At 45.9% G+C, this 16,310-nt stretch overlaps 1 protein-coding gene across 4 annotated transcripts in view; it reads right to left on the bottom strand.

Moving 5' to 3' along the window:
• Window positions 1–5,130: 5,130 nt before the first annotated feature.
• Tmed8 (transmembrane p24 trafficking protein family member 8) overlaps window positions 5,131–16,310 on the bottom strand; it is a 28,329-nt gene continuing 17,149 nt past the window's right edge. Inside the window, exons 2-6 of one of the 4 annotated variants that reach the window (XM_036206202.1) lie at window positions 14,081–14,159; window positions 10,447–10,561; window positions 8,100–8,226; window positions 7,596–7,901; window positions 5,131–6,255 (exon numbers count right to left, since the gene is read on the bottom strand). In XM_036206202.1, the coding sequence (XP_036062095.1) occupies window positions 6,038–6,255; window positions 7,596–7,901; window positions 8,100–8,226; window positions 10,447–10,561; window positions 14,081–14,159 (845 nt within the window). In that variant the 3' untranslated portion in view covers window positions 5,131–6,037. Of the gene's footprint in view, window positions 6,256–7,595; window positions 7,902–8,099; window positions 8,227–10,434; window positions 10,564–14,080; window positions 14,160–16,310 lie in introns of those variants that run through there. The other 3 variants (XM_036206201.1, XM_036206203.1, XM_036206204.1) reach the window with 3 other exon arrangements.

Genomic DNA, 16,310 nt, shown 5'->3' on the forward strand with positions numbered 1-16,310 from the left:
ACTCAGGAGAACAGAAGAACTAAGTAACAACTGGTACAGAGTTCTTAATGTGGAAACCATACATATTGACAGCATTTCTCATGACAGGGTGACTTGTAAAACAAGTTGACTCTAATAGCTGATTAGTTTGGATTTGTTTGTATTTTGAAGAAAAAAGACAAGACTGATATAGTCTCCCTTCCAGGCCTTTGGTAACCATGGCAGCAGCATCTGACACACACAGTAAGGAAAAAAAACAATCACCTTTAAATCACCGATGGATCTCTGGATGATGATGGCTCCAAAGTAGCCCTTTGGATGTATAAGCAAATGGCATTGTGGTTAGGAAATTTCCAGGCATCTCTCTGCCTTCCCATTTTGCTTATCCACTCTGCTCTCTAGAATCTATCACTTTGTTACAAAGCATTTACAAATGACTTTTTTTAATTACAAAGCATCAAGCATGTCTTCTGTGAGTTTCAAAACACTTCCCATTTTTAAGGGAACATGAATATACCAAAGTCATGCATCATGGGATTGTTTTTTCCAGACTGGCTTGTTCTTTAACATGGCTAAGTGGAAATAAGTCAGATGATTAAATGAAAGCTAATGCACTTAGGGGACAATTATCTCAGAACCGGACACAAGATGTATTTTTAACATAAAACGTCTTAATAAAATGTACTACTTAGGGCGTGAGAGAAGAAATTAAGATAATGTTTTCTAGATGAGTCCTGGCCTGAACCTAAGAATGGACGACGACAGTAGCAAGGAGACATTACAGACGAGGCGTTTCAACCCTGAGTGATGAAGAGTTTAGGAGGACCCCCTTAAATTGACAGTGAATTAAGGGCTCTTCAGGAATACTATACATCATTGCAACTCCAAACTTCAGAATCTTTCATAATCCTGTCAGAACTTTAGAAAATAAACTCTGTTCCCATAAGTCATCTCAAATATACAATTTTACCCCCAGATAAATCAAAAAGCTACCTGATTAAAATGACGAGAAAGTGAAATTTCATAAAGCAGCATGTACTTCTAGGTCTCTGGGGCACCATTTTAGTGTATCTGAGAATGAAGAGCTGTCTGTGTTCCACATGCTAAAAATCAGATCATGGATTCAAACCAGGGACCAGCCCTGCAATTTCACAGCCAGTGTCATGTCTGTACGTTGTTCATGAGGAATGACTATTTGTAAGGGAGTCAAATTATCAATATCCTATCAGGCTTTAGATCATTGATTGTATTTTCTTATCTTTGAGACAGTGGTTCAAACCGAGGTCCTGGTTAGCCTTCTTGGCCTAAGAAAGCAATACTACATCTAGAGGAAACAGTGACTGCAATCTGGCCACACAATACTTACAATGTTTCCCTACATTTGGGGTCACAATTCACCTTAGAAAACTGGATGTTCTTTGGGAATGTCCATGGGTGCTACATGAGTTATACCAAGCAAAAGGCTATCACGGACCGGCCTCAGATACATACAGATCCAAGAGGTTCTTACGTGGGTGTCCCTGCAAATACCACCAGGAACAGAGTGCTTGCTTAGGTCATTGGAAATCAGATACCCAGCTTACGACTGGGTTTTGATACCCATTTTCTGCTCCCAGGAGGAGTGTGATAGGTCCCTGAGCACATGCACACAATGAATACAGTGACTTGCTTTTTCCAGAACACATCCCTTACAGACGTACCGCACAGCAGCAATGACACCAAGTCCCTTCTTCAGATGGAAGCTCACCTTTTCAAACAGCGAGACTCTGAAGGGACCCGTGTTGCCCTTTCCCCAGAGTGCAGGCATTCTACACTTCTGGACATATGGAAAAAACGAGGGACAGGGGTCAGTGTGGATGCTTAGCATCAGGAGAAACTACAAATAGAAGCTCTGTGTGTCGTTTGCTCTGTGTGGCTCAAGGTGGTGACGCTGTCAGCCTGCAGGAGGCCTGCTTGCTACTCCAGCACTCACACGGCTGTCAGGTTTGTGGTGGGGGACAAAATGCATCTGGATTATGCCTGCAGGGACACATTCACAACTGTGGCTTCAGCACCACAAGTGGAACTGACTCTTGGCCTTCTCTCATCCTGTTCTCTCTCGTAAACCCCAAAGGATGGAGGCAGGAAGCCAATGCTCAGGTCATGGTTACATTTAGCAGAGGAGACCTACTCAAAAATGCATCTGGCCGACTCTGCTGCCAGATGGCAGAGTGGGCTGGAGGATTCTCCGCTGAGCACATGGAGAACCGGTAAGGCTTCTGGCTTACAAGACAGTTCCAGTGCGCAAAGCGCCACCAAAGCACTGAATGAATTCTGGGACATACCTGACAGTGTGTCTGCCCTTCCCCTCCCTCCTCTGTTTTACCTCATTTTCACCCTTTGCTGTCCATTTAAAAGGCAGTTCTGGAGCAGCACAAAGGTGTGGGATTTGTGCCCCACCCTCATCTACTAGAAAAGTCTTCTACATAAATGATAGGGTCACTCAGTCCCACACCTTAGAACCACGGACGCTGACGTTAAAGGCAACATTTTGCAGAGTGCTCCTTAAACATAAATATACAATCATAAACGTTAGGGTTGGGATTTTGCCCAATTCTCTCAAAGAAGGAACTGAGTAGGACTCATCAAAATCAAAATGTATATATATTATAAAGTCCACAACAATATCTAATTCCATGAATATAAAGCAGTTACAGATTAACTTGTCTGCATTCATATAATGGGACAGACAACAGACACTTCTTTCAAAGTCCATTTTTCTTAGATACCAAATAAAAATATTTTTTTTGGTTTTTTGAGATAGGGTTTCTCTGTGTAGCTTTGCGCCTTTCCTGGAACTCACTCTGTAGCCCAGGCTGGCCTCGAACTCACAGAGATCCACCTGCCTCTGCCTCCCGAGTGCTGGGATTAAAGGCGTGCGCCACCAACGCCCGGCCCAAATAAAATATTTAATATTTTTAAAGTGCATTGATCCATCCATAAGAAAACTAACTAAGAATACTCTACTTTCACGCTGCTACCTATTTCCCCGTGGTATCTGGAGAGTGCATTTGCAGGTGAGCGTCCTGAGGTTGTGTCAAGAGAGCGAGGGATGAGAAGGAAAGCTTTCGATGCAGCTACACAGTCACCTTCACAGCGACATGCAGTTAGAGAGGAAAGCCACTGAGTAACGTTACAGTCGGAAGTGAGGGACACACAGCTAGCTTTCTGAACGACGGAGGCCAACGGCCATTCTTGCGGCAGCCCAGGTCAAATGAAAGAGACCTGCTTGAGCCAGGGCTCTGCCGGAGCTGACTCACTGGGAAGGGAACATCCTCTAACTGGATGCAAAGGGAACTAAAAGGTACAATCTTCGTTCAAAAACCGGCAGTTTGTGATTTTAAAATGTATGTGGGATGTAAGTGTATGCTTTTTGTTTGCTGAAATTTTTCATAAGACGTTGGAAAAAATAGCACTTTAGGGTATGTCTTTTTTAAAGGTCCTGTTTCTCAACAAAGTAGCAAAATTAGGTACACTGAAGAAATTTAAGAGCCGCAGCCACTTTGTGTAAAGACTCTCAATCTGCCTTCTTACACAATCCTTCCTTTCAACTGCATAGTACCTCCTTGTGCTCTAGAGAGCAGGGCAGGATAAAAGCAGACAAGTTATTTCATTGTTTGCTTGTTGCCAGCTGAACAGGAGGGACCAAGGCAGTGACACTACCTGCGAGGTATGTGTTCTCCGTGATTACCTGTGTCTTCCGGAAATACTACTTGTCTCTCAAGTTCTCCTCCTATAAAATTCAGTGTAGCATAGTGAGTCGTCATACAGTGGACATGCCTTCTTTTAGCTATTTTACGGCCACGAGACAAAGAAACCCTGCCGAGGAAAAACCAGTAAGAAATCAGTGTTGCAGAATGACCAGCCGGTGACAGGCACGTTAGAGGGATGAGAAGTCCACGGACTTCCCTGGTACAGGAGAACTGAGGCACCAAGAAAACAAGCCACCATGACCTCATGATAAGGACAAAAGACTAGACAGAGCAAAGCCTACATACTGGGGGAAGGCCTGGGGCCTCATTGTGAGAGCAGGCTAAGTTGATAATAAGCCGCCGACTGGAAAAGAACTCCAAAGACTGTTTTTTCTACAAAGATTACACTCAACCAGCGAAAGCCTGATTCAACTCCAACTCCGCTGTCTGATGCCATGATGACCAGCAAGCTTGTTTCACTGCCCAGATACTTTGCTGGTTTCTTACAGATGGGTTCTTGCCAGTATAATCCCCTAGGAAGCACGCTGGCAATGATGAAGTAATGGGGGTGCGGATGCTGATTGGCGACCAGGAGGCTATGGCAGTCCACCATCCTGCACTTGGCTTTCAGGTTAACAGAGGTGCAGGATGCATTCCCTTTGTTCCTGACCACAGACCTACTGGCAAGACCCTGCTCTTGGGGTGATCACTTCTGCAGGGCAGGGGCTGGGTGCGAGGCAGCCACACAATAAAGAAATGTGCCAAAGGAAACATCATGAAGAGTGTCAGAGGGAAAGGACTTTGACATCCGATAACAGTGGTAGTCAATCTCCAGTGCAGGGGCGTCCATCACACCCATTCCTCGCTGGGAGGGCTGAGGTGTACCTACACACGGACTAGGTTGGAGGCAGTCTTCTCTTCCCAAAGCATCACGGGGCTGGCATGTAGGGACAACATACACAATCATTTTGCAGGCCCTCAAACTGCCTTTAACGCCATAAAAGAGGTGGCCTAATGGCTCAGAGCAGATGGGAACTGTTTCAGAGGCAAACCAAAATGTGCTTTAAAAAGCATAAATAAAGTAATAAATAAACCCAATTATTCAAAATTCAGAAGCATGACAGACAACCCAGAGTAAGAAACAAAGAGTTGCAGATGACTTCGGAGGTCCACGCCTCACCGTTTGCCTCCTCCACCTGAGGCCTTAGCACCTGGTGCTCTGTGGCCACCCACAGCAACACGACTACATTCTGTGGCTCCAGAGCCTCAGGGTGAACAGAGTGTGAGAGGCTGTCCCTGCAGGCTTTGGTCAGGTAAGGAGCACACACAGTCAACAGCGACAGCAAAACTCCAGGATTACTTTCCCTAAGGACCGTGAACACCGTAAGTTTACATCCTCTGTAAAAACCACAAACCCAGAATCATTGCAAACCTCATTGGGTTTCACTGTATTTGGTTCCAAAGCAAACTCTCTAAATAACACCGTAGCCTAAAGATGGAGGTTGGGGTGGGGGGGGGGGGCGCACTCGGGACAACGACGACTTCCAAAAAGGCAGCTTCTGAACTAATTCAGTGCCCACTTTCCACCCTTTCTTCATCAACTACCAGTACCCTCAGTAAGGGGGATAGCGCTGGAGACAGGAAGTGATGGAGGCCACTTTTCTTCTCAGTAGATCCTAGGACACTGATCACAGCTTGCAACTGCTTGGAAGTTCTTGCTACGCGGCAGAAACAGAGACGGTACAGAGAAAGGAGGAAGGTCTACCCATCAGGAATAATAATATCCATCCAAGGCAGTGAGGGCTCCCAGCCTGAGCTAGAGACTAAATACCCAGCAGGTAGGAACATGGCAGTGCTGAGGGGCTGGATGGAGCATTCCCCATCCAAAGTATTGGGCTCTTTCATAGACAGTGTGCTTTTCCCTCTTCTGGCACCTCAAAATGTAAGAGGGTAGGCGCTGCTAAGTACATCGGCATCCCAGGCTCTGGAGAAGGGTGAGCGGCAACCTGAATGATGAGCTTTACCAGCATGAATCAATTTTCCAAAGACACCCTTCTACTTCATTTTAGGCTTTTGCCTTCTGAGAGGGTTTGCTGGAGTCTGAAACAAGAGTGTGAGTCAGGAACCACAGAACAGAAGCACTACACCACCACCTGCAGAAGCCAAGAAAGGGGGAAAGCTACATGGGGTCAATAGTCAGGCATGCCAGGCAGGGCACGAGGCTTAGGAGCCTCACACAGAACTTGAGGCTCTTGCTTATGGACAAGAGGCACCAGCTGGCAGCCTGCTTCAGCCAGCGAACGCAGCCTGCCCTCGCCTGGCAGCCTTCAGCTGGTGTAGTAGATGTGGAAGTACAGAGTCTTGTTGCGCAGCAGGGAGTATGAGTTGTCAAACTTGAGCAGGTAGATGCCCTCGCCAGGGTAGTCATGGCTGCCAGCTTGCACATCTCGGTGGCTGTCCCTCCGGTACACGGGCATGACCTCCCCATAGCGAACCCGCAGGGAACTCCTGGAGCCTCTCTCCACATCTCCCACAGGGACGGGTTCTGCAGGAGCGAAAGGGCAGAGTTTAGATGAGAGTTTGGGGCCTGAGTACACCCTGCCTGCAGGTGAGAGACTGCTTCTCAAATGGCGGCTCTACTGTCCACCCACAGGCGGCGGGATCAAACTGGCATTCAGTGGCCCAGAGTCCGAGAGTCTCAGTAAACAGTGATGCCTCCTCTGAGAACCCATGATCCAGCCCGATAACCTTAGACATATCTGGTTTCCAGTGGGGAAAAGATACTTAGAGAGCAAATCCTGGAAACCCTTGACAGTACATGAAAGGATTAGCTGACAGAAAGAGGAAATACAGATAAACACATTGTGCAGAGTGACTTCCACTTGGCATCTGAAAAATAGCAATAAGATAAAAGGTCTTCCTCTTTCCTAAATATACAGAGATTTCCTGGTAGACATGAAAAAGCAAGTGAAGAGAATGACTTGTAGTCATCCATGAAAGCCACGGGCTACTACACACGCCTATAACTTACTTCTAGATCCCTCCCTACGTGTCCCATCATGAGGAGACACGACAAATAACAAGATGGAGCACAGAGGGGCTGGAGCCGTGGCTCAGTGGTTAAGGGCACTGGCTGCTCTTCCAGAGGACCCAGGTTCTATCCCCAGCACCACATTGGGGTTCACAACCTTCTGTAACTCCAGTTCCAGGGGATCTGACTCCCTTTTCTGGCCTCCACAGGCACCAGGCACAGACATACAAGCAGGCAAAATATGCACATAAAATACAATAATAACAAAAAATTTTTAAAGCTGGGTGCTGGTGATACACACCTTTAATCCCAGCACTTAGGGAGTATCTGAGTTCAAGGCCAGCCTGGTCTACAAAGTGAGTTCCAGAACAGTCAGCGCTACACAGAGAAAACATGTTTTGAAAAACAAAGACAAAAGTTTTTCAAAAGAATGGAGCAGAGACCACTACTCTTAACAGGAAGCAAAGAATTTATATTCTGCCAGCACTGGCAGTATGGAGGAAAGACTGAGGGCTACATTTAGCTTATTGTAACCACCGAGTGTAGCCTGAAGTCAAGAACAAATATCTCAAAACAAAGAGAGGAAAAAACCTAATCTCAGGTTCCAATGTGATCTGGAAAACCCTGATGCCCACACACACAAAGAGAACGGGGAAATAACCAGGTACTTGTCAAAAGGGGGAGAGAAAGGAAGAGCAGGAAGGGGAGGTCCTGGGAGGGCCTCGCCACCACAGCATCACCTGCGACCCCATCAGCCTGCAGTGCTGGCCTTCTGGTGGGGAGGAGAAACACGACAATCCACAACGCAGCCGCTAGCGATCAGGCTGAGCAGACTGAATTAAAATTAAATTTACCTTCGATCTCTTCCTCCTCTTCCTCTTCTTCATCCTCATCCTCGCTAGAATCACTGACCTGCACGGTTATATCAGTGCTGGTGACCGGGGTCCAGTCAAAATAAACTCCAAAGCCAATATCATAGTCATCAGTTGCGAACTCCCAGCAGACACGCTTCCCCTCGGGATGGGTTGGGACCCGGATGGTGACTACTTCTCCCCGCTTCACCACCAGACGGCTGTTCTTCTCTTTGCCCAGCTTGCTTTTGAACTCCTTCACTTTGGCAAAGGTCCAGATGCACGGAGGAGCCATCAGAGGTGGAGAGACTGAAAGGAGAGGCAGCTTACTACTGAGAAGCAGGGGAAACGCCTCGCTTATTTTGTGAGGAAGGTTAATAGACGACGTTCTTTCTAGCAGCTTCCATCACTTCCTTTCACACCCTTGTCTGTCCTTCCATCTGTCCTCCGTCCTTCAAGCATCTATTGGAAATGAAAAACTACCTTCTATGATTCCAAAGGTCTCACCTTTCCTGTGGTCCCCCAGGAGATCTGCAGATTCCAAATCCGCTGAAAGGACATCTACAGCTCCAGTGTGCTCAGACTGGATCATGACCATGTCTCCGGATCGTTGTGGAGCTTGGTACTTGGCCATCTGCACAACAGGATTCTGGTTAAAGGACTTATGGTGGCAGATTCCGATCAGCCTCTTTCCAAATGCAGGATGCCCCCTCTTCCCTGAGACCCCAACCCAAAAGTTAATGTGCTAATCAACATTCCTTCTTTCTACCAAGTACAAGTTACCCCAAAACTCTATTTCTCTCTCTCTCTCTCTTTTTTTGTTTTTTGTTTTGTTTTGTTTTTTTTTTGTTTTTCGAGACAGGGTCTCTCTGTAGCTTTGGATGCTGTCCTGGACTAGCTCTGTAGACCAGGCTGTCCTCGAACTCACAGAGATCCGCCTGCCTCTGCCTCCTGAGTGCTGGGATTACAGGCGTGCGCCACCACCGCCCTGCTCAAAACTCTACTTCTTAACATCACCAAAATGTCCCCCTGAAGATTCTTTTCTTCCCTGTCTCTTGCAACTTTAGAAAAGTTTTTGTCCCCACCTCCAGAACCTCTGCAGAATCTTCCCCACAAATATCCTCACAGCTTGCTATGGGCCTACATCAAAGGGTTTCTGGGTCATGCCTTGTCTTGTCTCAGCCTTCCCTGTACCTTCCAGTGGCTCCCCTCATAACACTCCCATCTGGAGGTTAGCTCTACTCCACTCTGCCACACGTTCCCAGCTACAAGGATTGCTTCCATAGCAAAGGCTGCTCCATTCAAGGATCACTTTTGTATCACTGTGAGCCACCAAATTCACCAAAAGCCTCGCAGATTGTGTGTGGTTTCTAATTTTCCTCTCTTCCTTACACATTCTTTCTTACAGGTATCTCTGTATCCTTTTCCTACCTTTTCCTTATTCACACCTCAGGCTGTAAGTTGTCTCTCTCTGTATTTCACTAGCAATGTTCTTTAAGATTGTGTGTGTGTGTGTGTGTGTGTGTGTGTGTGTGTGCGCGCGCGCGCGCGCGCGCGCGCGCGCACGCGCTGTCCTGTACAATGAGTACCTGCAGAGGACAGAGAGGACATTGGATACTTTGGAGCTACAGTTACAGGCAGTTGGGAGCCACCTAATATGAGTGCTGGGAACCAAACTTAGGTCCTCTGGAAAAGCAGCAAGAGCTCTTAAGTGCTGAACCAGGGGACCATCTCTCTGGCTCTGCAATGATCTTTTAATAATTACAATTTCATTTCAAACCAGCCACAGGACTGCTATTTGAACAGTACACCTGCTGCCAGATATCCGACTTGCATAAAAGGATACAAATGGCATTTGATACGAACAGCCCTCACTAACCCACTCAGAAGTCTGCAATCACTCGAGAGGGAGTTCCCGCCACATCACTACACTGTGTTGCCTGTTTCATGTTGTTAGGCCTTTACTTCCTGCTCCTTCCCCAGCTGGTCGGCAACTCAATGAGAAACCCATCCCCACTGCCCACAGGGAGAGCACGTGAGTGAGTCAGCAAGCCAGTTAGGAGGCTGGGATTGTACTTGTGTAAGTGAGTCATTTGTAATCCTCCCAAATCTGTTTCAGAGACCAAGCCCGTCCATTCTCATCCACACAGCTAAGTAAACGAACCAGACCCTGGCTAGTGAGTTTATAGGAAACCCTTTCTTTCACACCGTGGATTTAATTGGCAACTTAATTAGGACTTTGGGCTGCTGGCATCAAGGTTTTAGAGAACATGGGACATCTGTTCTGACACTTCCTTTTTTCCCTGCTGACGCAATGACAGCCTGTGTGAGAGAGACAGATAATGAATTCTCCACATAATTAGAATTGAGATGCCCATGTCCAGCCCATGTCCCCTGGAATGCATGAAGCCAAAAGTTGCTTAAAACATTGAGGTTTCAGCCGGGCGGTGGTGGCTCACGCTTTTAACCCCAGCACTCGGGAGGCAGAGGCAGGCCGATCTCTGTGAGTTCAAGGCCAGCCTTATCTACAGAGTGAGATCCAGGACAGGCACCAAAACTACATAGAGAAACCCTGTCTCGAAAAAACAAACAAACACAAACAAAAAATTGAGGTTTCAGAAATAAAATGCTGTAAGTCAATAATGCAGTTCTCAGGTGTGAACTTTATAGATGATGGCATGTCAGGATGCCATCACAAAAAAGGTCCAACACACCTGCTGGGAGTGATGAGAATTCTGGGAGTCACCATCCCAGCAGTGCTATTTCCAACCCATCCACCATGTGCCTAAGTTGGGTACCAGAAGCTCCCCTTTCCCTAAGAGAGAGCCTGAATCTCCCCTACCTCACGGTGTACCTGAGCCTGGCCTGCTGGCAGCTCCTGCTCCCCCGGAGCCTGAACCTCTGAAGCACCAGCCGCTTTCTGTAGATCTTCCGTGGTATCCTTACTCACTGGAGATACCATCTGTGGCCTCTCAGAAGAAGAAAACATGTCAGTTCAAGGGGTCATGAGGAGGTATAATCATTCCGGAGGAATGCTGAAATAAAACAACATTCAAAAGACACCCCACCCCTCTTGATTTCTGCATTTAGGTCCACGTCACTTCAGCTGACCACTGCCCAGAGCTGACTGGCTCACAGTAAGGGCACAGGAACAGACAAAGCCAGTCCCAGGCTTTTCAGCCACAGTAAACACAGTGCAGCCATCAGACGGATTCAGGCTCTGATTTCTTTGAATGCTAGGATGGCATGGTGTGAGTCACCACACTCACCTCTAATACAGTGAATAAAAAATTCTTTGAGGTCTTCACTAATTATTCAAAGTGTAAATATCTGAACGCCCCTGCTTTTAGGCTATAGGTACCACTGTTTTCCTTGGCAGCATAAATAAGAAAATTCATTTTTAATTTATAGGTTATCTCTTCTTCAAATAATCATAATCGTCTTTTAAAAGACACAAGTCAGGCCAGACCTCCTCAGAGCAACTGAGAAAGATGATATGTCAGAATCAGGTTTGCTTAAACCATCCAGTGTACATGGGAAACTGGTGAATGACTTTAATTCTTGGAAACCCAGAAACTTCCGTCCACTTTTGTTTCTTGTCGTCCCTTCTCCAGAAGGCAAGCTGTATGCTGGAACTAGTCTTACTGTGTGCCTGGCACATCAAACCAACCCTGAATATGGAGCTCTCAGGCTCTCTGAACTCTGACCTTATAGCCTGGATTTCCACTTTGCCCAGGTTGCTCACCAACAGTGACTGCTTGGACCTTCACAACACCTCAGCCCCTTAAGCACACTCCTGCTTGGGAGCTTTGCAGTTGCTGCAGCCCCTGTCTGTATTAACAATAATACAAGTTTCACAGTTGAAGGCCACTGATGAAACATGTCACACACGTGTTCTCTGCCTGCCATCCTCAGGCGTAAGATCGATTACCACAGTACCCTGGAATACTATGTTCACCTTCAGTATTTTTGGTACCTAGAAGTATCCCAGGTATATAACAGGTGTTCAACAAATGTCTACTGAATGAATAAATAGTAGCCATCTCCAGATTCTTTGCTGAAGTGTTAAAAGGCATATTAGTTCCTGTTTGAAAACAACAGTCATTTGGATCACACTATAAATTGTAGTACTGGGAAAGCTGAGAGTATCAGAGTTCATCAGAACTACTAATCCAATGTTACTATATGTGGCATCTAAAATCAACAAGACTCTTCTTTGCCTTTGTGTATGTGACTTGGAATAAACAGTTTTATAAAATAACTGTATAAAATAACAAGTATAAAATACTTGAAGCTTTTGTTTTATGTATATATGTATTCGTTTGTTCGTGTGTGTGGTCTATGTAAGTGCATATGCATGTGTTGTGCATGTGCACATACTTGTGTGTGTGCAGAGGCCAGAGAGTATCAGATGACCTCCTCCATCTCTCTCTGCCTATTCCTTTGAAGCAGAGTCTCTCCCTGAAGCTGAGACTCACATCTCAGCTAGGCTGAAAGGCAGCAAGCCCCAGCAGGTCCCACTATCGTCGCTCCCCCGGAGCTAGGGTTACAGGTATTTGCAGAAATGCCCACACTGTTATGTGAATGCTGGGATCTGAACTCTGGCCCTCTTGATTATAGAGCAAGCAGGTGCTCTTAACCACTAAGCTGTCTGTCTAGTACCAATTAAAAATACTTTTAAGGAGGCTTGTAATGGCTACATGAATTTAATATCCACATTAGCATTTTATGCTCTAGAGAATGAACAAAAGGTATTTTTGGAAAGAGAAGCTGCCAATCAGTTGATGCCAGTGATAGGCCATGTCAAAAACAAACATAAACTTGTAAGTCAATTAAGTCTTCTGGCTTATGCTGCCCCAGAGCAGGGAGACCAGCCTGAAGGATGGGAGAAGCTGGCCACACAGCCAGCCTCACTGGAAGAGCCAGAAAGCTGTGTTGTTTCAATTCCCAACAGACACAAGTCAGGCGCTAGGCTTCTGGGACCATGTGCACTGGAGCTTCTTCACTCACTAAATTTATAGACAAAACTTTATATTTACTGTATGTAAATATGGTGATTAAATCATTGTGTCTAAGAATGTTCTGTGTCTTACTCAAGAAACTTACTTTTAGGAGGATAAAACCATTCTGTGCTGTAGAAGCATCCTTTAAAGACCCTTTAGACCAGCATGTGCACAAAGAGACGGTGACAGGAAGATGAAAAGTCCCTCACCTTAGGAATGTCGAGAGCATGAATTATTAAGTGTCATCAAAACCTTGAGGGGCTGGAGAGATGGCTCAGAGGCTAAGAACATTGGCTGCTCTTACAGAGGACCCAGGTTTGATTTCCAGAACTCACATGGCGGCTCACACCTGTCTGTAACTCCAGTTCCAGGGGCTCTAATACCCTCTTCTTGCCTCTATGAGCATCAAGCATGCTTATGGTGCACAGATATACATGTAGACAAAACACTCATACGCATACAAGAAAAAGGGGAACCTTGAGGAAGATTTCTGTATGTAACATAGCTTTTCTAGCACAGAACTTAAACCCAATACTATCAGTTGTGACAATAAGCTGCAGCTATGGGGATCTGCACCACGTAGAGACTCTACAGCGTCACTTTCTTCGTTTTAACAGCAGGGAAGGGTACCTATTTCACTGAGGTTATAAGGATTGAAGGGAATACATTTTAAACCACAGTATTTAGCAAAGCAGAACTATTTAATAAAACATCATTTTTGTCTACTATTGAAAAATATTAAAATAAAGCATGCTTATTTATTATATCACCAACTACATGATAAATTATTTCATATGCAAAAGAAGAAAGAACTGAATACAACTCAACAAGTATGAGATGTTTAAAAACACCTTAACGCCCCTTTTTATTCCCAGCCACGGTTTGTGTGGGGCATGGAGGCCACAGGTTCTACCAGACAGTACAGCACAGGAACTGAGTAACTAGAGTATGACACTGAGGACAGACTTCTGTGTCCCACTAGTGATTGATGGCTTCCTCTCACGCTAGGACTCAGTAAAATCCTTCCTTTCTGCTCTATATGTACCAGTGAAAGTGGGTAGATGAAATTTAAGAACAACAGCCTAGGGGCTGGGGAGATGGTTCAGCAGTTAAGACATGTGTTGCTCTTTCATGGGAACTCAGTTTGGTTGCCAGCACCCAGGTCAGGCAGCTCACAACGACCTACAACTCTAGCTCCAGGGGACATGAGTCCCTCTTCTGGTCCTTATAGGCACTAAACATGCATATGGTACACATACATCCATGAAGGCACTCACACACATACACACACACACAAAAAAATGAAAAGATAATATAGAAAAAATGAACGGCAGAGGCTATCGTAATGGTTTAACCTGAAAAATCATGTAAAAACTGCAACCTGCCTTTCCCCTGAAGTCACTGCCTGCTTTGCCCGCCAGTCCCTTTACTCTCAGAGGATAGAACTTCCAGAAGCATGTATTCAAAGCAGTTGCTTGCCCCTACCTGTAGGGTGAGGACGGGGGCTCTGGATCAGATGCAGAAGGCAGTGCAGAGTTGACCTTAGTGTTCTCCAGATCTTTCTCTAGAAAAGCATGGAAAGAATTTGTTATTTGAGAGGAAACACTAACACACACCTGCAACCCAGTTCTTGGGAGGCCGAGGCAGGAAGATCAGGAGTCCAAGGCCAGCCTTAGCTATATAAAGAGTTTGAGGCCAGCCTGGGCTACTTGAGGCCCTGTCTAAATTAAAAAGAAAAAAAGAAAAGAAAAGAAAAAGTCATTGTGTAAATCATGTCCGTATCTTGTCGTATATAAAAATCAATTCAGGGGCTGGAGAGATGGCTCACAGGTTAACAGCACTTGCTGCTCTTCCAGAGGTCCTGAGTTTGGTTGCCTACACCCAAATGGCAGGTCACCAATGTCTGTAACTCCAGGCACCCATGTCTTCTCCTTGCCTCCGGGGATACATGAGGTGCACTTACATACACATGGACATTAACACACATAAGACAAAAACAAAATCTTTTTAAGAAGTAAATTAGAGGTCGGGTGGTGGCGCACGCCTTTAATCCCAGCACTCGGGAGGCAGAGCCAGGAGGAGCTCTGTGAGTTCGAGGCCAGCCTGGGCTATAGAGCAAGTTCCAGGACAGGTACCAAAACTACAAAGAGAAACCCTGTCTCTAAACAATCTAAATATTACATGGGCAAATGAACAAATAGTTCTCAAAACAAGGGGTACACATGGCCAATAAGTAGGCAAAAAAAAAAAAAAAATGCTCAACACCCTTCGCCATCAGAAAAATGTAAATTAAGCCTAGAGTGAGATTTGATTTGAATTCTCTGGGGGGGTTGGGGGGGGAGGTAGAGGCTTATGTATTGCTGGAGGGAATATAAAGCAGTGAGGCCACTATGGGGCCTCAGCCTGAGTCTTCAAACAACTAAACAGAAGGGCTGCAGCAGTTAAGAGCATTTGCTGCAAACTCAGAAGGACTGGAGTTTGGACCTCCGCTCCCAAATAACAAGCCAGGCATCCTAGGTCCACCTGTAACCCTGGAGATGGGGATGGAGACAGGAGCATTGCTGGGGCTTGCTAGCTTCCAGTCTAGCCAGACAATGAGACCCTAACTCAAAAGAAAAGGCAAAGCATAACAGGGGACAGCTACTGCCCTCTTCTGGCCTCCCTTCACATACATGAGCATATGCAGACACATAAATACATATATAAACTAAAAACAAAACTACCGTATGATCTGGATATATCCACTACTGGGTAACTGACCCACAAGAATCAAAGTCAGCACATTTAAGGGATAACTGCACACATATTCATTGCAAAACTAGCCAAGTTATATAATTAGATACCCATCAGATTATAATAGTTTAATGGTGGAAGGTGACCTTGGTGGGTTGCAGCCAAGGGGCACCACAAAGTCACACCATGCAACAGAGCTCACATGGGAGGCTTAGCAGAAGGAAAGAGAAAGATGGGGGGAGGGAAGGGCTTGCATTTTATAAGGGGATATAGTGCATGCACACAGGGAGAGTGCTCTACTTGGTTGCTATAGCTACAGCATCACATCTTGGTTGCTATAGCTACAGCATCACATCTTGGCTGCTGCTGATGACATGTCCTGCTAGGTCCCAGAGAGCAGGCCCATGTAAATGCCTGAATGCTAACACAGATAAATAAAGAAAACATGATACACACATATACATATAGTTGATTTTTCTTTTTTCATGAGTATGTACGGGTGTATCGGTACTTGTGTGAGCACATGCATGTGTGTGTGGAGTTTGTTGTTGTTGTTGTTGTTGTTTGGATTTTTGAGACCAGAGTTCTCTGTGTAATGGTCCTGGCTATCCTGGAACTCACTCTGTAGACCAGGCTGGCCTCAAACTAAAAAAATCCGCCTGCCTCTGCTTCCTAAGTGCAGCATCATGCCCTGCAGATCTATTATTTTGAAAGTTGACTCACAATCTCACCTGTAGAAGACTGCAGCACCCATGTGATCCTGCCTTCCTCCCAATAGAGGAACTGATGTATGACCTCACCTGATGCTCCCATCTGCAGCTCTGTGCAGAGGCCATTCCACTGAGATTACATGATTAGGAAGTTTTCCCGTGTTGACTCAGGAGGCTGCTTCCTAATGAATCCTGCTCTTGTCACCCAGAATCTGCTCAAATGTCTGCACTGCCTCTCCCTCCGTCCCTCCCCCAGGCTGTCAACGCTACCT

The sequence above is a fragment of the Onychomys torridus genome, chromosome 14, assembly GCF_903995425.1.
Source record: "Onychomys torridus chromosome 14, mOncTor1.1, whole genome shotgun sequence".
Classification (NCBI taxonomy): domain Eukaryota; kingdom Metazoa; phylum Chordata; class Mammalia; order Rodentia; family Cricetidae; genus Onychomys; species Onychomys torridus.